This window comes from Penaeus vannamei, chromosome 37, assembly GCF_042767895.1.
Source record: "Penaeus vannamei isolate JL-2024 chromosome 37, ASM4276789v1, whole genome shotgun sequence".
Classification (NCBI taxonomy): Eukaryota; Metazoa; Arthropoda; class Malacostraca; order Decapoda; family Penaeidae; genus Penaeus; species Penaeus vannamei.
The window spans coordinates 14,179,382-14,206,524 of record NC_091585.1 but is presented as its reverse complement, the minus strand read 5'-3'; the positions used below and the strand labels follow the sequence as shown (position 1 = coordinate 14,206,524).

General features: G+C 40.0%; 2 protein-coding genes across 3 annotated transcripts in view; one reads left to right on the top strand and one right to left on the bottom strand.

Moving 5' to 3' along the window:
- The first annotated feature begins 313 nt into the window (after nucleotides 1–313).
- Nucleotides 314–14,164, top strand: Wbp2 (WW domain binding protein 2). The gene is made up of 7 exons (XM_027356391.2): nucleotides 314–954; nucleotides 6,943–7,117; nucleotides 7,535–7,694; nucleotides 7,823–7,981; nucleotides 9,575–9,673; nucleotides 11,355–11,437; nucleotides 11,770–14,164. Exons 1-7 carry the CDS (start codon nucleotides 899–901, stop codon nucleotides 11,815–11,817), a joined length of 780 nt encoding a protein of 259 aa, XP_027212192.1. The 5' UTR covers nucleotides 314–898; the 3' UTR covers nucleotides 11,818–14,164.
- A 3,314-nt stretch (nucleotides 14,165–17,478) lies between these two features.
- The window catches only part of LOC113805400 (uncharacterized), a 21,933-nt gene continuing 12,268 nt past the window's right edge, over nucleotides 17,479–27,143 (bottom strand). The window contains exons 4-9 of one of the 2 annotated variants that reach the window (XM_070115137.1): nucleotides 25,357–25,461; nucleotides 24,591–24,729; nucleotides 21,996–22,138; nucleotides 20,213–21,157; nucleotides 19,943–20,041; nucleotides 17,479–19,571 (exon numbers count right to left, since the gene is read on the bottom strand). In XM_070115137.1, the coding sequence (XP_069971238.1) occupies nucleotides 17,958–19,571; nucleotides 19,943–20,041; nucleotides 20,213–21,157; nucleotides 21,996–22,138; nucleotides 24,591–24,729; nucleotides 25,357–25,461 (3,045 nt within the window). In that variant the 3' untranslated portion in view covers nucleotides 17,479–17,957. The remainder of the gene's footprint in view (nucleotides 19,572–19,942; nucleotides 20,042–20,212; nucleotides 21,158–21,995; nucleotides 22,139–24,590; nucleotides 24,730–25,356; nucleotides 25,462–27,143) is intronic. The other variant, XM_070115138.1, reaches the window with a different exon arrangement.

The following is a 27,143-nucleotide window of genomic DNA, read 5'->3' as shown; positions in this document are numbered from 1 at the left end:
ATTCAACTACCTGCATTAATTGAGCATGCAAACAGGTGTTATTAAGTATATTTCAGGGATATGCATCATCTGATCGATTTGATAAGGAGGGATTGTGACGTCGAGGACAATGAGTGATTCATAACCATTATCTCTTCAGGAAAGATTGAGCCTATATAGACCATAAATTTGCAGCTGCTTTGTTAAAATCATACGGTTATATGGCATGAGCTGAACACATATATAAGTTATTTTTCATATGTTCTTTTTTTAGTTAAGGATATGTTGCGCAATAAGCACGTTCTTCCAGTATTTTCCGGAAGTTCAAGACGTCATTGTCAGCTGACGAAGGTTGTTCGTTTGTGTTGAGTTCCAAGCGTCATTGGAGTTTCTGTGAAAAACATGGGATTGACATTCTCTATCACTAGTGGTGTACTACTTTAAAGTATTCTAATCATCATTCTTATTTAACACAATATTTATATTGCCTAAGAAATTACAGGGATAAATCTTTAAAGTTAAATTGATGCCAAATCTAGGGCCTTTCGAATACATAACATAATCTCATTTCAGATGCTGTAGTATGAATTCAGGAATAATATGTGATGCAGATGTTTGCAAGCCATTTCTAATTATTGGTATAGATACCGGAATTGGAGAATGTACAACATCAGATACGTACATAGTTATGCAATAGATAAATTAGGATAATGGATAACAGAAGTTTCAGCCTAACAATTTTATCCCAATGAGTTTTAAAACACTTTAGCATAAAATTTAAGAATAATAACACTACAAAAATCATTAATGTTATACAAATAATAATTCCTGCTGGATGGAGACCTGTGGCCGGATACTAAGACAACCTAAGATGACACTCCTGTAAAATGCGCAGGGCGTCACATAATCAGTCGTCAACATGGCGTTGAACAGTGCACACGCAGGGAAAGGTGTCCTTATTTACGCTGGAGAATGGTGAGTTAGCATTTGTTTCACCCCAAAGTTTATATTTTAGTGAAATGAAGGATTTAAGAGTACGCACACGCAGAAAAATAAGCAAGTCGGATTTTGATATGGAGAAACATTTGTCTTGAAAATGTGGTGGGTGTGTCGGATATTTTCGTGTTCACAGAAGACATTATCTTCATTTGAAACTTATCTCGACCATATTTCTGCGAATATATCTTCTGATGATAGACCTAAAGACATATTCACTTCTCGTTTGCCGTTAGAAGAAGAAATAAAGTTTTTCTGCGAATTCCAGAATCCGCAAAGCAGTAGGAAACTTTTAGCATCGATGTCAATTTGCAGGCCATGGTTTACTGGTTTACATATGGGTTTAGTCAGTATTTGATTGTGATTTTATTCATTCCTACACTTTTACTTATTTCTGAAAGGAAGATTCAATCTTCTGGTTCGTTTACTTTGTAATTCGCTCATTTCGTGTCAGTCCCTTCGGCTGTTGATGTCAACTGTATTTTGGGCCATAGAAAAGAAAGTGCTGCTTCATCCAACTACAAGAAGATTGATATTTTTTGTAACCCTTATTCTGTTCAGTTAAATAATCTACATTCCGGTTTGATACAGTATAGTTGCATCATGTTACAACAAAGGTGGAGGAAATTATTTTTCTGATACTTTGGGACAAGAGTATTGGTAGTCATTGTTTTCAAAGTGACAGCACCCCCAAAGACGGAGTCCCAGTTACTCCTAGAAATCCACAAACATCACTATATGAACTTGAGTTAATTCTTTGTAGTATGGATCCACTCGCCAGAGACTGTCTCAAACTTCATGTCACAATATTTATTCAATAATCTAAATAGCTGCGACCAGGCGTGTCCTTTGGGCACTGCCTAAGGGGAGTATTGATAGGGGGCTCTGACCCCCAAAACCCCTTGGGCAACATTGTCTTCACCTTGATATTCATAGCAAGATGGAGCTGAAACTCGGGAGCACAAAGTATACTCAGGATGTGAGTGGCTCTTTTTGCGATATTTTTCCATTATTTCTGGCATTACAGTTTGTGTCTGCAAATTATTTCTTGTATCAATGGTTACAACTTTGTGTCCTCTACAGGAATATCATCTTCAATTTGCCTTGCCTTAGTGTGTCTATACCGTAGAGATTAACTAAACCTGAAACCTTCCTACCCTGGACCTCCACCCAGTTGCCCCTTTTACCTAGTCAGGGGCTCCACCTCTGGACCCCCACCTGATCATCATGAACTTAGCCTCCGCTTGGCATTTTTCATAGTTTATTTTCTTTGTTTGTGATTTTTTTGCATGTGCAATTTATTTCACATATCAGTGTTTTTCTCTCTCTCTCACTGACCTGACCGTGTCCTTAGATTTTCCCTAAATTTCAAGAACACATGACAGAATGAATCGGTAACATATTGATAAGGATAGACAACAACAAAGGCTCAGTGCATTGTCAGGGAGAGTTGTTCATTCTCAAGTTTGGTAATAATGAACTAACAGTGTCTACTAACTAGATGTAGCAGGTTGACTTCAAATAGGCACAATAAGAACATTTGAAAACTCCCAGACCTTTTGCAGTAGCTAGTACAGTATGAGAAGGTTACCTTTACCTCAGCTGGTTTGTAACGTCATGCATAATGTGCATCACTTACAACTGTCTGGGCTCCATCTTTCAGGTCAGATGTGATGGAGATTTTGCACTTCAGGTAGAGGATGAAAGGCAGCAACCCCTGCCCCTCCCCCAAAGGGTAGTTTTAGGGCACACAACCCTAAAACAGTAGCAGAAATACCTAAATGATGTATGGTAAATCTTTACAGTAGACACACTCGCCAGACACCCAACTCTGCATCACAAAATCTATTCAACAACCTAAGTTGTTGAATAGACAATAAATATTAACCTAATGTATAATCTAACTGTGCCATTTTCCGATGATAGCTCATACCCTCCTCGTATATTGAGTTACTATTGTAGCCTACCACTGTCCAAAACCACTATGAATACATCCTAAATATCATAAGCAGTCCAGTGATACCAAATTGGATGGGTTTCAAAATATTCTAGAAGTTACTGAAATATTTGCACCAGGCTTTGAGGTATTAACTTCAGCTGTACAATACTGACTTGTTATGCAGTAAGCTTTTTGAAGCAGATGATACCAAAGCACCTACACACTAACCCAAGGAATAACTGTAACAGCCAGGATAATTTTTGTTTGTGGACACTGAGTGGCAAGAATAGTGTTGTGCATGCTGTTGTCAAACCTGATGGCCTTCACTTCCGATTGTTTATAAAACATTTATGATGAAATATTCTTTGCGGTAATTTATGGGAACAATTGTTGCTCATGACTGTGATATACACAGTATGACAAGAACTTGAACGGACCAGTCGAGTTTAAGATAATAGTTCTTGAGTAAGCAATTATTATGGTTATACCAGTAGTTATTGTAGATGGTTCTATGTCTAAAGGTAATTGTGGTATTCTTGAAAATAATGGTAAGGAAAATGAAAATTTTAAAGAATGTAGAAAGTAGCACTATATATCTGGAACAAATGCCCCAAATTGGCAGTGTAATTGTTGTGATGTGAAAATAGTTGCCAAAGAAAAGCTAGGGACCAGATGTGTACATTTTTTGCAGCTTGAACAGTATAAGTCTCCATTAACACTGTTAATGGCTGGTATTTTGTATTCAGGTTCTGGAGAAGAGAGAAGTGTGTGGGAAGTCTGGTATTGATTGTTAGTATTGATCAGTTGCGACCTTGGGATGCTTGGTGGAAGCTTTGAGGGCAAGGAAAGAAACCATAGATGATTGTTTTTTGTTTATGGAATTATGTTTCTTATAGTTTGATGAATCAAATAAATGGCCACTCTTGATATGTGTGATAAGGATAAAATGTGTCAAATTCAACTTTGTCGTACTAATAATCACAGAGCTATGATGTCACTATTTTCTTTATCTGTCACAGGTTAGAGTTGTGCAGATATTGAATGATTATCAGTTACTGTGTAAAAGGAACCTACAGCTGCCATGAAGATTATAGAATGATTGATATAGATATGTTGAGTGTTTGGATTTTGTCAAAGCCAAGGATGCTTTCAACCACATATTTTATTGAATCCTACCCATTTCCTTTTTATGATAAAAATCTGCATAAAAAAGTAGTTATGAGATTCCAAAGAGCCTGTGTAGTAGTAGGAAATATTATGTGGTCTTATTTTTGCCTTTTGTGTCAAAGATTTATATTCTTAGAAGTACAGAAGGGGAAAATGTAACAGAAATATAGGATATACACAGGTGTATGTTTACCATTAGTAACCTTATTGATAATGCAATGTTAAGAAGGATTGGAAGATCCTTTGGTTAGCGTCAGATAATTCTTCAGTTTATGAGGGGTTTTATCCACTGGATCCAGATGATGTGGTCATCTTGCCATGAAAAAAATTGATTGAGGGCTTACAGGAACATCTCGTCTTGGGGAAGAAATTTACCCAGGGATCATTGACAGAAATAGGACAATATTACCATTTGTAATTATTATTGAACAGAGTGGAAAGATATTATGGACCCTGAATAACAAAGTCAGTATTTTCCTCTTGATACAGCTCAAAAGATTCCAAACACAGACCTCGAAAAATGGCAAAACATCAAAAACATTTTTGTGGAAAAAGGGCTAATAGCATTGGAAAAAAGAGGCAAGATGCTTGATACCATGGGTGAGTGTTCAGAAATGCTGGGCCCACAAACCACATACCTGGGAGAGTTGCCACTTATCCAAGCGCACTGAGAGGCACCCGGATCCAATGGGTTATGTAACAGTAGAAAAGGGTGGGAGGGATAAAAAGTTCAGGAAAGGCGGCAAATCTTCAACACACATTCCAGCGAGACCAGTCATACCTATCTTGCCAGAAAACAGTATATACATACCCATAGTTTTGATACCAGCAGCAGCAACAATTACTTGATAAAAAGCTACTTATATTGTAGGCCATCCATTAGAACTCACAGTATTTTATGATCTGATTTGATTTGAATTTAACCAATATGTTTACAAATAGTCCCATTTTTGGTCCTCTTCTAAATATTTATCATAATCATTTGGAAACATGTTTACTTACCGTTAAGAGGATGAGTCTCCGTACAGATTTTGTCTTTGTTTTTATTTCAAGATATTATGTAAACTATACATTTTTAAGGAAATATCTTAGGTGAAGATTGTTTTGTAATTAATTTATAAGGTATCAATTTCACTTCAAGTATGCTTTTCATGATATTCATTTGAGAGGAATAGGCCTCTTAACGTTTCATATCTTGGAAGATGTAAGCCTTCAAATTTTCACTAATTTTCAAAGAAAAGCAAAAAAAAAAATCTTAACTCCTTACAAGAATAAGGGAACACATTAAAACCCCTCAGTATTTTCATATTTCATAAATAACCAAAAATGTAATGGTTATATTCAATGTCCTTTTGTTCATGTTATTATAATTTTTGCTTGAATTTTGTTAATTATTATTATTATTGCTATTATTATTATAGTTATTTTCATTGTTATCAACATCATCAGTTATTTATGAGTTATTTATGAGTTATTGACTGAGACATGCAAAGATGCGTCATAAGAAACAGTATCTGAAGATAATGAAAAATAATGAGCTGAACAATTTCAAGCTTTAATTGATTTTTCCTACCATATTCTGGCACCACACACGACTTACATCAAAAACATCATTTGTTATGTGAGACCGCACAGTGTGTTATGCTAAAAGATACTTTTACGGGCTAGGCTAGGTTATAGCAAGAAAACATGCCATAATTTTCACTGCTCATTGAAATGTCCATGTTCAAGATATCCCCCAGGTTATTTTACAGCTTCTAGGGAAAAGATTGCCTTCTCATGAGCCAATGCATATAGAATATCTGAGATCAAATTGTGTACAATTGACATGATCCATGCTATTGCAAAGTAGTTGACTATCTGCAAAAGACACTGTGTAGTTGTTTGCAGCACATTTTCGATCCATTGTAATCCTTAGGGCGCACTTGAGCTGAGGTTTTGTGGTTTTGTATAGACAAGTGAGGAGCAGTAATGGGAAGTCATTGATTACCTGCCATCAATATGAGACCGACTATATTCAAATACTGTTTACTATAGCAACATAGTGATGCGTGTATGGAAATTTTTTAACATATTGGAGAAATTCAGATCTATAGGTACATGAAAAAAGGCAGGCAGTCTCTGGCATTGGTAAGCTTTCATGTCATATTTAGAAATTACTCCCAAGAAACTGAATTTGTTTGTCATGTACAAGAAGAAGATAGCCCATATTTATATTTTGAGTTCATCCAAGTAATCGGTTTCAGAGGATATCAACAGATAATCTTATTCATTTATGTAGGATATATTTACTTAGTCTATGAAACTGATTTACTAAGTACTAGTGTTAGCTTCTGGACAGTTACATTTATGGCTGTACATATCTATTAAACAGGATCAACAGAAGTAACAAAGAAATTTATATTTCTCTACATGCCATGTAATGTCCACTTAAAATAGTTCCATTTTTAACTAGCTCATTAAAGTATTATCTGTTTTATTTTTTAACTAGCTCATTAAAGTATTATCTGTTTTATTTTTACTCATCTTAATGTGCATCATCATCCAACATTATCTATGAAATTTCATGTGTAGGTTTAGTATCACAGCACCATTAGGAATTTTAAAAAATACCTATTAAAGATAGGTAGACTTTGTCCGAGTTTGTAAAGAGAACCATTTTTGTAAACTGCCTGCATGCATTAGTTGAAGCATATGCATACATGCTTTCCCAACTTTCTTTTATTTTTATGCTTTGTTTTGTATTGAACCCCCCCCCCCACACACACACACACACACCTTGCCCATACATACTACACATACCAACAAATAACTAATGAAATGAAAAGAAAATGAAACATTCCCTTTTCTCCTCCTGGCAGCATCATCCTCTTCTGTGACCATGTGTCGATGGAGTTTGGGGGCAACCTCCCACCTGAGATGAAGGGCTCCAAGACTGGCCGGCTGTACCTCACCACACACCGCATCATCTTCAACAACAAGGATGCCAAGGATAAGCTTCAGTCGTTCGCGTCGCCCTTCTTTTCGCTCAAGGGAGTGAGGCATCCTTAACTTCTCTTTTTGTTTTGTTTTGTTTAGCTCTTCTAGTTATTTTTCTGTTTAGAAATTATATTTTCAAGCTTTTAAAAGCTTCCTAGATTTCTTGTTATTCATTGGCTTTGTATAATTTTAGTTAATAAGAATTACCTGTGCATATTTCTTTGCATTCAGTATGATAATTTCTTTATTTGATATGATTTTTATTTGTGTGTGTGTTTGTATTTATGTTATTGTGTTTGTGTTTTGTAGATGTATCTGTGGGTCTGTGTCTATGTGTGTGAATGACTGACAGAAAGACAGAAAGAGAAGGAGACTGAATGAATGCATTTTTTGCATGTGCATGCACACACACCAAAGTAAATATAGAACCCCATAGCAGGTAGCTTTGAACTATATCTTGTCTGGAATCCTCAGGTTGAGTTGGAGCAGCCAGTGTTCGGAGCCAACTACATCAAAGGGACGGTGCAGGCACAGCCCCATGGAGGCTGGTCAGGGGAGGCCAAGTTCAAGCTCACCTTCAAGCATGGTGGAGCCATCGAATTTGGTCAGGCCATGCTCAAGGTCGCCTCTCTCGGTGAGTGATCATATAGTCTGCAGCCGATGTTAATTTGTTTTTGTGGCAGTTTACCCATTGTGTCTTTGGCACTGGACCCTTCAGAAGTTTATGAGAAATGTTCTTTTAATCATGTTATGTTTTGGCAGCCACCCGCAACATGGACTCCAGCTTCCGAGATGCCCCACCTCCTTACACCCCCCCATCAGCCCCATGGGCACAGGCTCCTCCCCCAGCTTATGCCCCACCCACAGGAGGTTATGCAGGATGGGTGCCTCCTACTGCCACCTTCCCTGATCGACCACCAGGTGAGGCTCAACATAGGGCATGCTTCTGGTTTTCTCTTGTTACTCTGCAGGGTTTGGCTTTCATTGGGGATGTTGGTAGGTAGTGGCTCTGAAAAGGAAATCACTCCAGCTCTTGGTTTCTAGATTTCAATCAGTAATTTAAAATCATATAAGGAAAAGTGTTATAGGCTGTTAGATTAGCATCTTAAAGTTTATGTGATTGGAAGTTTGGTTAAGGTGTGGTCCAACTGGCCTTGGTATGCACAGGTCTGACTGTAAGTGCAGCCATCTGGGACAAATGGTGTCACTTTGGTGTGAAGTCTGGGAATTGAGGAGAGTCGGCAATAACCTAGCAATAGACCTAGTCCTTTTCCTTGGATATGTCCGGGCTTTCCAGGATGCAGTTAAAAACTATTGTCTGTAAAGAAATTATCAATATTTATAACAACAATAAAGTTGACAAAATTTAAATTAGAGACTTTATATAAATCATTTAGCCTTAATTATTATAAAATTAGTTTTTTATTAACAAACAAATAAAAAAGAAATGGCTTATTTGAAACTGAAGATCTACACTTACATCGACGGCTTATCATACTAGCATTGATAATTTTGAATCATTAAATCAGTTTCAATTCTTTCTTCAAAATTATACACCATGAAACACAAAACTATGGAAAAAACAGGGAATAAGGCCTTGTGCATGTTGCTCAAACGAGAAGTACTATGCAAGGTGTTATTCAAGCGAGAGGTATGTGTGGTCTGGTATGGCAGTACTTTCCGCAGATGAAACACTACTCCTGGCTGGGGACTTGAACAGAAGTCGGGTCCTAGAAATTGTCGTTCTTTTTTTCACTTGTGATAATTTTGCTCTTTTTATTCTTTTCTTTCATTTTTGTCATGATTTGTTTGTCTCTTTGTTTTTCTTCATTGTGCTTCCTTCTCCTCTGTTGCTCCTCTTCCTTGCCCATTTTCCTATTCCTCCATATTCTTTTGTTATTCAGTTTCTGGAATACACTTTTTTGGTTCTTTTCATTTTTTGTCTTCATTCTTAACAGCCATTTGTAAGAATCCCAATAAAGTTAAACTGTAAACTATGATAACATAATATTTCATATATAATTTCCCATTTTCACATAGTTCATATAGACTCTTATTTGTGGTTAATATCCTTGCATTTTCTAAATTATTATCTTCATGGTTCCTGGCTTATGATATTTAATACCATCTCCATGCTCTTGCTATCTTTACTCATTACTCCACCATTCATAATATACTTTTTTATTTAATTCAATAATATTTACGTGGGTATGCCCTGTTTATCTTCTTTTCTATTTACTTATAGGTACCTGTGCTATTATTTGATGTACATCGTAGTTAGTTACAGCAATTTATATATATATATATATATATATATATATATATATATATATATATATATATATATATATATATATATATATATATATATACATACATACACCAAATAATTACTTTCGTTGTTTATGCTACTGTTATTAAATGCAGGTGAATGCCTTTATTAACATGTGCAAGAGATTGGACTATTTGTCTATCAAGCACATATGGGTGATGTGTCTTATCTCTCCTTTTCAGCGGATGGTGTCTTCATGTATGAGGCTCCCCCTCCCTACCCTGGGCTGAGCGGCCACAATGGTTACAATGGGGCTGTCGGATTCACTACTTCAGCTGCAGGTTGGTGTCCCAGAGTGAGCTGTAGCTTTGCATTCATCAACATTGTAAATTGGTTTATGCAAGGAAGCATATACTTGAGCCTTGTGTGGAGAGTGAATAGAGCCTAAAGCAGCAATGTTTCTATTTTTCACATCTTCAAATTTTATCATAATGGGAAATATCTCAGAGATACATGTATTTTCATGTGTATTTTCATGTGTATTTTCACGTTAGGCTTTACATTACCAATTTAAACAAGTGATGCCTGAATATCATGACGCACATGGCATGTTCACTGTGATTTTAGTTTATTAATTTTGTTTACACATAATGGCTCCACAAAAGATAAGTCACCAAGGAGTCCATTACAAGTTCTGCCTATCTTCCTTGTTTACCCTTTATTGTTATTTTTGGAGTTTATTTAGTAGTATTTTGATAACATTATGCTAATGATGATAATAATAATATTTATACTGATAGCCATAGAAAAATAAACACTTAAAGTGAGGTCAGGTAGAACTCACTGACATCTTGGTGTTTGAGCAATTTTGGAACCATCTATATGTAAATAAAATTCACAGAACAAAGCTACAGTGGACAGTGCATTTACCTGCTGGTAATGTGTTAAGGTACGGTCACTGGAATCCAGCCCACCCATCCGAGGTGTTCACACTGCGAAGAGGACCATCAGCTTTGTCCAGTGGAATCGCAGCATTAAAACAAATCATGACCACAGAAACTTGCTATGAATCCTGCATCTTCTCCCTAACTCTTGCTACTCTTTCATGTTTCTGGAGTTCTAACCTTTTTTAGGAGGGAGTAAATTGCTTCTGAATTCCACATTTCGAATATTCAGGGAATCTGCGGTTTCAACTTGAAGTTGGCGGCTACGCGTTTATTTATATTTGCCAGTCAAATGAGAATGCATAGTCAGTGCTTTTGTTTTTACTTTTCATTTGAATTGTAGCTTAAATCTCAATGTAAATATTGATGTAAAGTCGAATATGAATAATTCTGAATAATTTAAAACATATAATAATATTTATGCTTTGGAAAAAAAAATGCATACCATGCATACTATATAGTCTCAGTATGCGCAATTTCTCCATTTGTCCATCGATGGACGAGTGGGTATCCATCGCATTGAAAGTGTGGGTGAAAGTCCAGTAGATCAAGTCCATCGATGGTCAAATTCCATTGAAAACTGCTGGATTTTACGAATCTGTAGGTAGTCTGATCAGTGCATTCAGATTTCAAAAGTTTGATATAAAATTGGAAAATTGTACATGATAATGGCATGATATATAATGTGGAAGTGCCACAACATTTTTACTGTCTTTGCAAAGTATACTTTGCAAAGGATTACAAAGTATACTTTGTAATCCTTTGCAATGCATTTGCTTTTGTAAAACTTTTGCAATGTGTTTTTTCACTTGTGAATTAATTATTTAGCTGGTAATCTCATGAACTAATTTATCAGCAAATACATCCAAAAGCACTGTAATATTTGTTCACATGATATTGTGACTTCTGCACTAGAGGCAAATGGTTACACTTGAGTAAATAAGTATATTGGCTATTAGACCAGGTATAGGTTCAGAACTGTGGAACCAGGACTATGTAATAGACCTAAGGATAAGATATTGAACAAGTATGGAAATACATATTGAGTGTTAGTCTCACCTCCATTTGTCTGCCACAGATGCCAAGGCCCAGGAGGCAGCGCAGAGTGCTTACTACGACCCTAACAATCCACAGTATGCTTATGTGCCCCCACCTGCATATGTAAGTGATCTTTCTATCCTTATTTTTTTAAATGAAATATCAGTGTACCCACAAAAAAAGAAAAACAAACAAAATATATGTATATAGATAGATAGATAGATAGATAGATAGATAGATAGATAGATAGATAGATAGATAGATAGATAGATAGATAGATAGATAGATAGATAGATAGATAGATATTTATATTTATATTTATATTTATACTTCTTGAAATAATTTTTTCCAAATCACTGAAAATCAATGATATGGACAAATAAAAGTTAGATAAAAGAAGCAAAACACGAACAAATTCACTCATAAATACAAACTGAACATTCCCCCAATTTCAGTCCGAGTCACCCCCCTCATACGACGCAGCGACCAAGAAGTCTCAATGAAGCAACACACCACTACTACTCTCCTCGCCAACCCCAATGCCTCCAGCTCCCCTCCACTTCACATCGGCATCGTGGCACAGTCATGAAATCGCGACCTAAACCACTTTTCTCTCGTTGACATGGCAAGCTTGGGATTCAAAGGTTTTGCTGTTAAATTTGGGTTCATTATTTTTATTTTTTTATTTTTTTATTTTTTCCATAATTATTTTTTTTAATTATTATTAATTAATTAGAGTTTCATTCTTTAGAGTTGAACTTGGGTGTGATCATTGTAAAAAAAAAAAAAATCTTCGTTGTTGTCACTACCTTTTTTTTGTTTTTTAGTTTTGTCTTTTATGTAGATGGAGTACCTGGAGTACCTGGAGTACCTGTGGAGTGGGAAAGTTGGAGGGGGGGTTGAGTAGCTCCTCCCTGTGTATATTATCCACCTGTAGAGTTGCATCTTTGGCATGCATGTGTATTTAAAGCAAAGATGACGTTTGTTCAGCTGGTTATTCCACGGTAATCAGAAGTGAAGAAGGTACTACAAAAGTCCCATGTGGTTGAAATAGGTTGTAATTGGTGGGAAATATTGACATTATGGTTGTGTTGTTTATTGGGGATGAAATAACTATACAAGGTTGTTGAGTGTGGGAGTTGAGAATTTGCAAGAGCAGAGGAATGTAGAGGTACAAGTCCGATGTGGAGGAGTATTTAAATATTATCATTGTATAGAGAAGTTATATAGAAATTATAAGAAATATATAGATTTATCACTCGTGTTACATCAGGAATTATTTAGTTTATACAAATGCAAAGCCAGATGGTTGTTATCTTGATGTTTCAAGACTTAGAAGAAAAAATAAAAAGATTTAAGGATGCAAAAACTTTCATATTTATATATTTTTGGTGACAAACATATTTCACTGCTTTACCAAGGAATCCTGATGCTCAGCTAGCCCGAAATTGAATTAGCTTTATTGAAAAATTATGGAAACTTCTTTCAGGGGGAGATTACCTTAAAGATGTACTAAGAGGTCCACAAGTAATTATGTAGTATGAAAAGTCATAAAGAATAAAGAGCATTAAATACAATGCTTAGGTTAGGAAAACTTGCATTCCCTGTGTGTTATTAATTTTCCCATAATCCAATCATAGTCATGGAACTTGTATGTGGATGAATGTCGGGGATGGCATGCAAATTGTTTAGGAACTGCACATGTGTCTAGAGTGCTATGGATGTCAGCATTCACACATACAAGCATTGGTCCTTCCTTTAAGATTAGGTTTGGTGGTTGAGATCATAGGAAGTTGGCTCTCACTTTCATATCATAGTCCGTTTCTTTTGTCATTAATCTATGTAGGTTACTTAACATGGTACCTGTGCATGGTTCTTTGTGGTTGTTGACACGCATTTAGACGGAGGAAAGTCAGGTCGCTCTGTTGCTCGTGAGTTCTAGGATGCATCACGCTACGCAAGAAACAAGAGCATGGTTGTATGTTATAGCAGGTGCTGCAATTATTACAAGTTGAATTTTGAACTTTCTTGATCTTCCTTTCCTTGCAATTTCCTCACCTGATTCTACAGAGGTGTTACTTAATGGACAGATCCTTTATTAACCAAGTCATTGTTCTTTCCCAAGAGTCTGTGTTTATATGCTGTGGGTTAAGAAAATATCACATGGCAGTTACAGGTATTTTTCTCTATTTTTCCTTGCCCTTTGTTCATAGTATCCACTGTTTTGTAATGTCTCCATATCTTTGTCTGTAGTTATCTGATAAAAAGGTTGCTCGTGAAAAAGGCCAAGATTGGATTCATTTTTTCTTCTTTCCCCTAAAGTGTAAGGGATTCCATGTGATATATGTAGAGCTGTAATAACCATTTTTAGTTTACCTTCTTATTAGAGGAAACACCCACATTGCATCACTCAAAATTCTGTTGAGCCATTGTATTGAATTTTTCCATTTTTGGTGAATTTGTATTTAGTTTTAATTTTACAGATTTATATATTTGTGTATAATCAATCATTGGTAAGGTATTTTTCCCAATGTTTTAAGTCGACTTTGAACTAGGGAAAAATTGGATCCAAGAAGTTGTTTTTTACTCCATATTTACAAAATCAGTGAAGGCAAGTGGCAATTTATTAACTTTATCCTTATTATATAATTCTTTCCTTTCAATTCTCTTTGATACTCTTTTCTTCCTTTGATATAGTCTCAGATGTAACTTTTGTTGTGAATGGAATACCAAAATTATGATTATTCTTGTGTACTGGGTAGGTAGTGGAATTTTATTTTGATTGAAAATCATGTATATTTTCTGATTCATACATATATATATGTATATCCAATAAATGTATAATAACCATACCTGTGTATGTGTATCCTGCATTATACATTGTCATTCTGTTGTGCAATTTAGAAAATGTCTGGATTTAAGGGGTCTAAAGGCCTGTCCTGACAAGCGGGCCGATCAGTGTGCAAGCCGAGAGAGAGAGAGAGAGAGAGAGAGAAGAGGTTTGTTTGTGTGTGTGTTTTCACAAGAGTCCAATCTCAGAGCAAAATCATAATTCGCTAGATTGCCCGAGCTCCCGAGGAGCATCACCACATGGTGCCCCGTGGCTCGAGCTTCTGCTGCCGTGCAGTTTCTCATGTTATGGCTCCCTCTGTTATTAAAGACCTGTCCACACGAGCGGGCACACAAGTACAGATGACGTCACAGGCGGTCAGATTACTCTGTAAACAGGTAGTTTCCTCGCTGTTTTCTCGCCCGTGACATCACCTTTGCAATTGTCCGCCGATCACACCCGCATGTGTAGGACAGGCGGTAAGGTATAAACATTACTTTCGCTCTTTAAATATTTTCTACATACAAATGGCTATGCTGTAGTTCCCGAAGTATTGTTGTATGGATTCCATGAACAACTTATTGAGCCATTCTTTACACCATATTCTTTACTTCTGTATACCCAATGCAAATATGTCGCACTATATTTTGGGGGGTATTTATTTATTGAAACATTTCTGCCGCGCCAATATTGAATGTCATTAGCGGCATATCTTAATATATAGCGATACATCTAAGGTCACACAGCACTATGATAAAAGTGTTGCGGCGAAAAGGGTAATAATGAATTAACGAACAGGACAAAATGTGTTAGGTGTCAGAGCGTTGTTGGTTAATATGGTAGTGAAAGGGGTAAAGAGAAGAGCAAAGGAGTACGAAGGCCGTTCAGGACACTCAAAGCCAGCCTTTTATCCTTTCAGCACGGCTCATCACACTAGGATGGGACAGTAGGGGATGATGAATAGAAGGAAATGGAAAGGAAGAAAAGATCTTGCAAATTTAGTTACGATGAGGGCTGAGGTCCAAGTGTAGGGGTGATCCCCTACTCAGTGCCTCAGTCTCCGTCTCTTGAACCCCCTCCCCCCCTCCACGGCGACAACGAGCAAGGGATTGGGGGAAGGGGGGGGGGGAGACGCTCGTCGTAAGTGCTGACTTATGAAACACTTCCGTCTGAGTCAGCTGTTCTTGACCCTCTGTCGTGTGGCTTCCCTAAATCTCTCTAGGATTTGTAGGCTATTTGTTCTGGTAAAAGATTCAATTCACTTTGTTATATTATTTTCGAGAATTCTTTACACTATTAAGCCACAAGACTAGCTTATAAAAAAAAACGTGGATATGTACTGTAATGGGTGTTGATTAGCCGTATTTTTGTTTACGTCCAATTGAACTTTTTCTATTTTACTTTCTGACTCGCATGACAATTTAAACATCTGTGTTTATAGAAGAGCCATCTATAGGGTTATATGTTGTTTGGGGAAATAGCTTAAAATCCATTTCCTAAAAAATGAAATGAATGAAATCCCTTTAATATTGCGTTACAATGGGAGGGGAAGTGCGTGCCTCTCGCCCTTCCGGTGTGTCGTTTACAAAAAATGTATATTCATTCTGCGGAGAAGCATGTGGCTAAATATACATACATACTAAAGATTTCACAACTATAGAACATCCATTCCCTTCCTACTCGTCAGTTCTGAGGTGTTCCGTCGATATTTATTTGTTAATTGAAAAAAATCTGCCGCGTCAACGTCTAAAGTCATTAGCGACGAACTCAAGATTTAGCGACAGGGCGAGAGACTTGGGGGCTAAGTCCATAGGAAGGAAAGGTCATACAGCGCTATGAAATTATTATGGTGAAAAGTTTAAAAGGAAGTTAACGATTCAGACAAAATATTTTAGACGTCATGGAATGCAGAGCGCTGTAGGTTAGTACGGGAGCGAAAAGGGTAAAGAGGAAATAGCAAACGGAGTACGAAGGCCGGTAAGGACTGACACAAAGGCAGCCTTCCGTCCTTTTAGTACGGCTCTCACACTATGGGATGTGGACAGAAGAAAGGGAGGAAGAGAAGGTAAAGGAAAGGGCAAGAGGAAAAGACCCAGCAAAATTAATTGAGCCGAGGGCCAAGGAATGAATGTTCCCCTACGCTGGGCCTCGGTCTCCGTTTCCAAAGATCCTCCACACTCAAAAGTCGTAGGGAGGGCACCGCTATAAAATACCTGATGGGGGTCACCGTAATGGGTACACGTGCTCGCTTGTGCAGAGCTATTTGAACGGCGTGCTGCCCTCTATGTGTGGGGCACAGAGGGCAGCGGGCTCTGGAACGACAATAACTGAAGGGGTGGATAAAACGCTAAACATTTCTGACACTGATGGGGGGGGGTAGCACTGTAAACGAGGCAGGCAGCCAGGTCGTTTCAAAGACTGACCAATCCTTGTAGTAGACATGACATGGCAATCAGCCGAGGAAATGGAAAATGTTCCAATACATGTATTGAGGGAAGAGCGGGGCTGGGCAGGAATAGGTTTGCCAGTAAGGTCAGTCACGGTAGATTGTGCACAAGCTTGGGACTCGGATGTAACTCTCACAAGGCATGAACGATCAGAATAGCTTCGAAAAAAATTGTCTCATTTTTGGAGAGACTGTTGGAAGAAAAGGTTGTTGGAGTAGGGGCTGTAGGGAAAAAAGAAAAACCGAGCCCACTTAGCTGGGCTTAAAAAGAGGAACCTAAAAAATGGTACAAGTGAAAGTAGTTAAAAGAACGAAGGTAGGTGGAAGGGCAGACCGTGCACAATTGGTCGAACCGAGACTTCGAGAGACTGAGCCTCAGTGTCCGTCCTCTACCCCCCCCTCCCCTCCTACGACGACAACGACCATGGACCAGGGGGTTTAAAACGGATTCATTTGCTAAAATCATTCGGACTATATAACTGCTTCTGGTGATAAAAATGATTACTATACCATGCACAATACAGCTCCACTAGTATGCGCATCAAATTCCTCTATACATCATATTAATTATTCCATTCTAATATACACTTCGCTTAAAGTTCATCGTTATCATGAAGCCTTCCGCTACATCTTGGTCACCCATCTCACGTCAAAGGCTAAATTCCTCAAGATTATGTTGTAGTGAAAGGGGGTTTAGAGAAGTTCTTAATTATAACAAAATATGAAAGGTTTCAACGTTCATATGGCATTGCAAGGTTGTATGGTAGTGAAAGAAGTAGTCGTAGTAAGTGGAGTAGAATAAGAATTATCTGAAAATAAGAGTATAAAACAAGAGGCAAGACGACAGCGCAATGACTGACCGAGAGAAACAGGTATGAAATGGAAACATTTTATAAATATATATATTTTAATTCTCAACAACAAATATTGTACCCATACTTTCAACCTATAACAAAAATGAAGTTTATGGTTATTACAGAGAATGACACACAAAGGGATGTAGTACAGTGACCTTGATATCTTTATATACACTTATGAGGTGGAGATGGCATTACATAAATTATATACTTGTAGGACCGATCTACAGTGTGCATGGTCTTTGCATGCTCATGTGATCATTCCTGCCTAGCTGAATTTTCTGGTAACACTGGCTTGTACTTTAGTACTATGTAGCCTCAGCTACTTGACAACATTACCAATTTCACTACACAATTTGAGTGAAGCTTTATATATATATTGTGTATCTGTAATAAAGTGTTAACATATATATGTGTATATACAAATAACAAAACTCAGGGACATTTTTCCGCTAAGTGAACCCGGTTTCCCCAACGAAAGTGTTTGCTATAATGCGTTACTCGGTATACTCACCACCACCCACTCCTCCGCCCTCGCCTTCCCTTCCTCTTCCTGGGCCACCCCCACGCCCCCGCCCCAGGAGCCTCGTAAACCTCCGGGCATTCCGCGGGGCTCCACGTAGTGCTCCAGCCAAGGTCTCCCAGGCGCTCCCCCAGGGCTCGGCGGGTGTTGAGCAGGTGGTGGCGCTCGTGGGGGTCCATGAAGTCCCCGCCGGAGTCGCCGCCGAAGGCCCCTGCGCATTCGTTCGTGTCCTGCCAGCGCGGAGGCCTCGCCCACCAGCAGGCGGGGGAGTAGCTGGCCTCCGAGCCGTAGCCCGACGACACGCTTCCGGGAGTGTCTGACAGCGTGACCATGGGCAGGGAGTCTGTGAGAGCTACTGTTGGGAAGGTATCGACCGAAGTCCCAGTAAGGAAGGGGCTTTCCCTGGCTGTCGGGGGTAAGGAGTCTGCGAAACCGTTTCCTTGAAAAATGTCTCTTGCTGTCTCGGGAAGGAGACTTTCAAAGACTTCTAGAGGGCGGTCTTTCCTGGCCCCTGCATGTGGAGTATCCTTCAGGGACTCAGAAGGGAAGTGGTTTGTTCTGGCCTCAACGGGGAAGTTTTCTGCCACAACGAGGTTCGTCAGCGGATATTCCTTGCCCTCATTTTCTCGCGCATGAATTCTACTTGCAGAACAAGGATCAGGATATAGAAAGGCCTGAGGTCCGCTCAAGGCTACAGGGCTACAGGATTTCTCCGTCATTTTTGAAGGAATACACTGGTTCTGTTTTTTGCTGTCAGATACTCCCATTAAATTTCTTAAGCCTTGCCACTCGCCGGCAATGAGGTTCTCCATTTTCAGAGCAACGTCGACATACTCAGCCTCCCGTGTGTCTGGTGAGAGAACTTCAGAAATGTCTACCTCCCTGTAAGGTTCAGCGGAATTTCCAGACGTGCAACAGCAGGCAGCTTCCATATCCACATAGCGCACTGGTGTAGTGAGACTGGTTGTGATCCCTACACACGAAGACGACGACATAGAGACCTTGACAGTTGTTGGTGATGCAGGAAAAGCCCCTGAAACGTCATTTTCGTCCCCTGGGGAGACAGGCTCATTAGCACTTTCAGAAGTCCCCATCACGACAGGGCAAATGGCTTCCAAGTCCACCCTTCTTACTGGACTTGTCAGGCTGATGACGAGGTCGACGCCTTTGGGAGACCCACAGTGGAGGTCACACACGGCGTCGGCGCAGGGCTGGAGATAGTACTTGGGGCAGCGAGGGCTTTCATTTTCAGTTGGGGCATTAAGCGCCGTGTCAGCGGATGCCTCACAAGGGGACATGGGCGGACTTTGAGGCAGGCCAAGGCCGGGGGCAAGTGAGGAAAGCAGGTCTGTGCAGAGCGCGGGAGGGTTAGGGAGGCGGTCAGCTGAAGCACAGGCTGAGGCAGGGAGCAGTCCCGTGGAATTGAGGCTGAAGTCCAGCGTCTGACTTTCCTCTTGCTTACACAACTTTACGGGGTGGTTGGGTTCTGTTATGTAAATAGCATTCCAGAAAGCTTTTTCACATTCTAACAAAGGATCAGGGTGGGGAACAAGGCCGTTTGGACCGGACAGCTGTGAGGGGACGGAACTACTAGCTGGAATCTGAAACGAGAGAGGGAAACTACAAGGAACCGATGGTTACTTAACAGATACAGTCCGGAAATGGAAATGAACAAACTAATCTTACTTACAATATGCACAAGTAACTATGAACAATTACAGGCACACAAAAGCAGACAGTAATGTCTTGAGAAATTTCTAAAAGGGAGGACCAGGCAATGCACCGAGTAAGCAAGGAGGGACAATTAAGACAAGCTAAAGGCAAGGAGCTAGCATCCCGTGGTTTACACCCAAGCGCATGATTGTGCACTCAGTCAAGGATTGATCCTCCGCTTCAGTAACCTCCTCTCTGTATGGCCTTTGTTTACGCGAATCCCCTTCCATCGCCCCTTTGCTTCCCTTCATCAGCCTACCACTGACGATGTTAGAACACGTACTGTCTTCTGAACATCTCCTCCTGCTGTCTGCTTGATTACTGTCGTGGCTGCCTTCAAGGTGTCTGCCGCCCACTCCTGCAGAAGCAAAAGAGTCATGAGTAGTCCCCTTGGCCAAGCAGAAGCAGCAGAAGCAGCAGAAGCAGCACCCCCTTCACTATTGCCCCTGACAACTGCAAGCACACACAAGCATTCTTCTGTTTCACGATTCCGAAGCACAAATTTAACGCTGGTAAGTCCTGGTCTAACCTGTGCGCGGGACGCTATCCTGCTCTCCGGCAGTTCCGCCACCTTGCTCCACATCTCGCCAGGGGCGCTGCGGCCGTATTCCAGGGCTTGGTGAAACGGCGTCAGTCTTGACTGGAGGCTGCCGTAGAGGGCATGGGCAGTATTGGTGATGGACGCAGGAATCACGGCAGACATTTGCCCCGCAGACTTTGTGCCCAAAGTTGAAAGGGCACTGAGTGTGGCGAGAACCATGCCCATGCTAGCCTGGAGCCCCCTGTGAGCAAGTTCCCATCCCTCGCTGGCAACTCCTTGGCCTGTCACAAGGCCCCTCTTGATCACTTTCTGCGTCACCCCCACACCACTAACCATTAGGCTCTGCGTCAATCTAACACCACCCTGTACCACGCTCTGTGCTGAGTCTTTCCCTCTTACCACCACGTACTGTGTTGTCTTAACACTTCCCTTTACCATTTTCTGCGCCGTGTAAATGCCACCCTTCATCAAAGTCTGTGCCGTGTTCACACTGCCCCTTACTAGGCTCTGTGACACGTCGATAGTCCCTTTCACCAGTGTGTGTGTTGTTTGAACGCCACCCTTTGCAAGATGGTGTGTAGCACTAACACTACCCTTAACGAGCCTCCGTGTAATGCTAACACTAGTCATGACCAAACTCTGTGTTGTATTCATACCACCTACCACCAAGCTCTGTACGTTATTCGCACCGCCCACTGCCCTGGTCACGGCACTGTGGGCGCCTCCCATGACCATCCCATGAATAGAAGCTACGTTACCCCACACGATGGCCCGTGTCATCCCTACGCCCTTCACAACCAGATTCTGGGTGGTGCAGAGGCCAGCTTTGCCAGCACTCAGTGTCACGCTGACGCTACCCTTCACCAGCTGGCCTCCTGACATACTACTGACATCCAAGTACCAGCTAAGAAGTGACCTCCGACCCAGGTCCACCTGCAATAAACACGACCCGCGTTAGAATGTTGCATTGAGGCGGCGGAAGGTGAGAACGGGTTTGCCCGCCAAGTCATCCAATATTTTTGTTCTTAAATGACACAGGGATTTCTAGAGAATCTATGTAATCTAAATTTAATTACATTACTCGTCCACTCCCCCATGACAGAATCCAGCATGGACTTAGTGAAAACTTGTACCAAGAGTTTCTACAAGGCTGACCTCCTACAAGAAAATGGAACCTGAAAATAGTTGCATAATAATATCCCCTTTTTATCACACCCTCAGACTAGACCAAAACTAAACTATTTCAGTGTAGGTAGTGCTATTTGTACAGAGGGAAGGTTAACTAGGAAATGTTGCAACAATAAGGGACCCAATTCTTCAGTATTTCTATTGGTCCAATATCCCGGATGACATAATGACACTATTCTGCAAGAAAAGTGTACACTGGTATGAATAGCAGACTTTATATAGTGACACGAGAATTTCCATTATCAATTAGACACGTTAATGGTACTTATTACACAGATTACGTTTCCAAATTTCATATACAGGGCATTTTCTTTATTCGAACTTGGCATGAGTACAATAATGCAATAAAAAGTAAAACAGTAAAAAAAACTTTTTTTTTTGTCCGTTAAATCTCAAGCTTATCGTGACTGAACTTTCCTAGCACCAACATTTCCTTCGACACAAACTCTTACACAGGACTCTAAAATACCTACACAGTACTCCTAAAACAGTATTCGTGACAAGGAAAAGGCTATGTAACGAAAACTAAGCACTTCAAAATCAACCAACAACCAAAGAACAGGCAAAAATGTGCCTTATTTACCAATCGCTGGACGGTGGAGACGACGTCCATATCGTCGGCATTCAAGTCGTTCAGAATCATGCGATTGGCTGAGCGAACCAACCGGCGTCGAACCCTATTGGCCAGCGCCGTCCCCTTGTTAGCCAATCCGCCGTCACGCTCGTCTGTGGCGCGGAAAGGAGGGATTTCGAATGTGAGTTTACAGATTGGAGGTTATAGCTTCCCTGGCGGACATTTTTTTGTAATGTGTAGGTGGCCAGGAGGCGTGGTAGTGTACAGATATGATGAAAGATGGTTGGGGGAGGGGATGCCCAGCCAGCCTTATAATCACCTGCTCTTTGGAATGGATATACACAACTATGATCAATGGTTCATACCCAGAGAGTGAGGGAATGATAATAAAGTTTGCTATATTTATTGACATTTGTCTTAATATTGACTGGGGTCATGGTGAACTACTCTCTGATGAGAGAAAATGCTAATAAAAGTAAGGGAACCACCATTTTAAGTAGTACCAGGTGGGCTTTAACACAGGGAAGATTGTAAAGAGCAATGCATAAAATGCATATGATATATCTATCAAAAGGGGATGCGAAAAAAATTTTAATTAGTTTTTGCTAGAGTTGTAGTTGCGATTATGAAATGGTTGTGACACCAAACTATTTTCGAACGTCTTTCAATAATAAACTGAAAACAAAACCACATCACCACCTAGAAACAGTTCCCTAAATTACAGAAATTCGGAACCTTAATCGGTATGAATATGAGCCGAAGGCATCTGGACATATCCGGCCGGTTTGTTGAAATTGTGCGAGATCCGGGCCGATGCATATCCAACTATACAGACATGCATATATACAGAAATAAATGCATATCTGTATCTATCTGATAGATATACATTTATATATCTTCTATCCGGTAGATCTGCACGTCTAAACTGATAGACATGTATTCATTTGTATATATACATGTTCGTATAGATGAATATTGATTGGGTCGGACCCTGCACAGTCTTCACGAAGCGGCCGATCATATCTGACAACACCAGCTGGGTGGGAGAGAATCGGGCTACGACGACGAAGCGCTTCAAAAAGGGGGGGGGGGGGTTAGTAAATGCGTAACTATGGTTTCATAAAAAGATATCAATTGAGGCACGTTAAGTGATGACGCACTGAACTCCGAAGTGGTCATTGGTTTATCAGGACTAGTTTGCCAAGGTCTGTGTTCTCTGGCCTCTTGAGTAAACGATTTGCAGAAGTTGCAGTGCACCCGAGGGCTATTTTGCTCCTTCCCGATGCCGCAGCCATGCCTCAAAAGCAACAACGGCTCGTATGTAGAAAAGGTATGAATGAGAATGAATGCTTTCACAATACAATTACATCTTCGTCAGAAATAAATCAATTACATTTATGACGAAGAAATAATTAAAACCGGTCAAACACATCCCTTGTATTGTGAAGTTAGTCATTATCTTTCATACCTTTACTACACTTGTCATCACGAATACGGTTAAACGACTCGAAGATTATATCACACTGCTAAAAAAACTAAGGAGTGTCTGGCCTGGTCTGATCAAACTTTGAAATCTGGCCTGACCAAAATGGACGGAACACATTTCATAAAGCCAAATTTACAAATATTTCTTGCCATGTTTCGTAGAAAAATGAACAGTAAATAATCTTATCAAGAATAAGGTGTATTTTGAGGACTGCTGAATGTGGCAGTTACGCACATAAGCCATATCCACTGAGATTATTAATGCAGAATACCAATCAATAATGTATAACTTCTAACTATTGCTGTAATCCCTGATCTTGCAACTATGGCGACAACAATGTGCACCGATGACTTAAAAATATTTGTTGATCATTTCGGTAACAGGCACCTTCAATATACTGATAAAAATCTCGTTTTCTTTCCTTCTCTCTTGTATGTGTTTAGATAAAATTAATCTATGAAACACGAAAAGATTCACTGCAATCCATTAATAATGATAAATGGCACTCCTGTCTCAAATTTCTTCCCCTATTTAAGTCAAATGACTAGTAATAAACCCATGGGTCAATAATTCCTAACTTATCAGAGGCAACTGTGACTGAAATGATTAAAGATGTTGCAAACGGTAAAGCCATTCCCACGATTATCTTTTATGTCATCATATATAACCAGTCAATACCGAGTGATTCGACCCAGAGCGAGGGTAAACATGACAGGGCTACTGACATGTCCAAAAAGTCTATGACAACTTCTCCTTGCTTCATAATGGCGCCTTGTACTTTGAGGATATGAAACGTAGTATTGATAACCTCCGGTAAGTTACTGTTGCAATAAATGGGTAAAAAATTATCCGACTTATACCACGGTTTACAGTATTCTTTACTTGTTGGTTAAAATAGGCTTCTCTATAGATGGCAAAATTGGAACAGAGGATCCAATTGTGTTTAAGCACTGGAAGTCCGTAAGTGTTTGCAATAACCGAAGATGAGATCTAATCCGACTCGAAACGTCAAAGTTTGGCGTTTTCTTCCCTTCTGAACCAGAACAGCCCCCCCTCTCTCTCTCTCTTCCTCCCTCTCTCCCTCTCTCCCCCTCCCCCTCTCCCTCTCCCTCTCTCACCCGTCTCGTGCAGGTCCCCCTCCTCGGCTGGGGCGTAGGAGTCGATCAGCGCGTGTCCTGTGTCGAGCAGTCGATCGGCCACGCACACCGCCAGATCCACAGCCTTGCGCCCGCCCTTGGTGTCGGCCACGCAGTCGACCTGGAATGCGGAGGTTCTGAACGATCTCGGTGGCAAATGGTTGTGAATTCCCCACAAAGTTGTATTTGTTTACTGTGCATCTGCAAGAAATCATCACTTATCTGTGTTAATGAATATACCGTGTAGACAGAATTTAAAGTGTATGGGACCGAAACATGAAATCCTAAACCACTGGGGACTGGTGTTGGTAGGTTGTAGAGTAAAGGTTATAAGAAATGCATTTTAGGCCTTTTAATGAGCAAATATTTCAGGATTTAACACCACATATACATTTTAACACTCCAGAAAACTTTAATTAGAAACATAATCGTACATCTTTAAGTCGGTTAGAATGCTTCCGAGGCAAAATGCAAAAAGTCAAGTTCTTGCATTCCTCACAACTATGACAATTAATGCAGCATGTTTGTGGAGAACTATATTCACCCAATAAATTACCACCCCTGTAACATTCACCCCAAACTTAGAAAAAAACGGCAATATCCTTGTTCCAACAACCTAACAACTCAAAACAACCAACTTAGAGGGTTTTTTTTCCTTCTTTAGACACTACGAGGCTACACCATCACACTAACAAGTCAAAGTGCAATCCAGAATCAACACCAGCTTCAAATCCACGCCTAGACTCACGGTGTGGGTGGCCCGGGTGGTGAGGGCGGCAGTGAGGGTGGGCGGCGGGGCGGCGGGTTCCCCTGCGAGAGCGCCCAGCAGAAGGTGGCGCGTTGTGGTGACAATCTGGGGGCGTGAATGTCGAGTCGTTAGTTTGGAAATGATGATGATTAGGGTTGCCGATGATGACGACGATAATAATAATAATGATACTAATAATAAGTAATAACAATAACAGTGACAATATCAATAGCAATAATGACAATATCAATAACAATATTCCCAATAACAAAACAAGCCCAAAAGCAACAATAATTATAAAAGTTGCTAGAAGTTGAAACTAATTTAGAGCTGCATCATTGTACACAGGCTGCAGTGATATTTCAAAAATAGTTACAGAAAGCCGTTCAGCAGTGTCAATGGCGGGGCAGCATCAGTAACACTGCGTTCCCATGTAGAAAGGAATGAATGAGAATGAGTTATCTTCACAATACAATATTTGACTGGTTTCGAATGCATCTTCGTCAGAAATACAATACTGTGAAGATATTCATTCTCATTTATATCCTTTAATTAAGACTGAGATTGAGAGAAAGGAAGAGAGAGAGATTGAGAGAAAGGAAGAAAGAGAGAGAGAGAGATTGAGAGAAAGGAAGAAAGAGAGAGAGAGAGATTGAGAGAAAGGAAGAAAGAGAGAGAGATTGAGAGAAAGGATAAAATGAGAGAGAGAGAGAAAGGAAGAATGAGAGAGAGAGAAAGGAAAGAGAGAGAAGATTGAGAGAAAGGAAGAGAGAGAGAGAGAGAGAAGAGAGAGAGAGAGAGAGAAGAAGAGAGAAGAGAGAAGAGAGAGAGAAGAAGAAGAAGAAGAGAGAGAGACAGAGAGAGACAGAGAGAGAGACAGTGAGAGAGACAGTGAGAGAGACAGTGAGAGAGAGAGACAGTGAGAGAGAGAGACAGTGAGAGAGAGAGAGAGAGTGAGAGTGAGAGTGAGAGTGAGAGTGAGAGTGAGAGAGAGAGAGACAGTGAGAAAGACAGTGAGAGAGACAGTGAGAGAGACAGTGAGAGAGAGAGACAGAGAGAGAGAGAGAGAGAGAGAGAGAGAGAGTGAGTGAGTAGTGAGTGAGTGAGAGTGAGTGAGTGAGAGTGAGAGTGAGTGAGTGAGAGAGAGAGAGAGAGAGAGAGAGAGAGAGAGAGAGAGAGAGAGAGAGAGAGAGAGAGAGAGAGAGATTGAGAAAGGAAGAAAGAGAGAGAGAGATTGAGAAAAAGGAAGAAAGAGAGAGAGAAAGGAAGAAAGAGAGACAGAAAGGAAGAAAGAGATATTGAGAAAGGAAGAAAGCGTGAGATAGATTGAGAGAAAGGAAGAAAGAGAGAGAGAGAGATTGAGAAAAAGGAAGAAAGAGAGAGAGAGAGATTGAGAAAAAGGAAGAAAGAGAGAGAGAGAGATTGAGAGAAAGGAAGAGAGAGAGAGAGAGATTAAGAGAAAGGAAGATAGATAGGTGTACCTTCGTCAGTAACACAGTATTCTGAAGGTATTAATTCTCATTCATATCCGCTCTACATTTGTCATCATGAATATGGTTCCCTGTACTGCATGGCGTGTCAGGAACATGAAGGGCGCGTAAAGTTGCCATACACGATGCCTAAAGTTGATATCTTGGGAATCGTGTGAGTCAAACGGATTTTTTTCTGTCTATTCACTGTCTGCTGCATTTTTTTGTATTTTATTTTTCTAGCATTTTATTTTTTATTATTTTTATTTTGTTGTATTTTTTTTCTGTCTATTCACTGTCTGCTGCATTTTTCTTCTC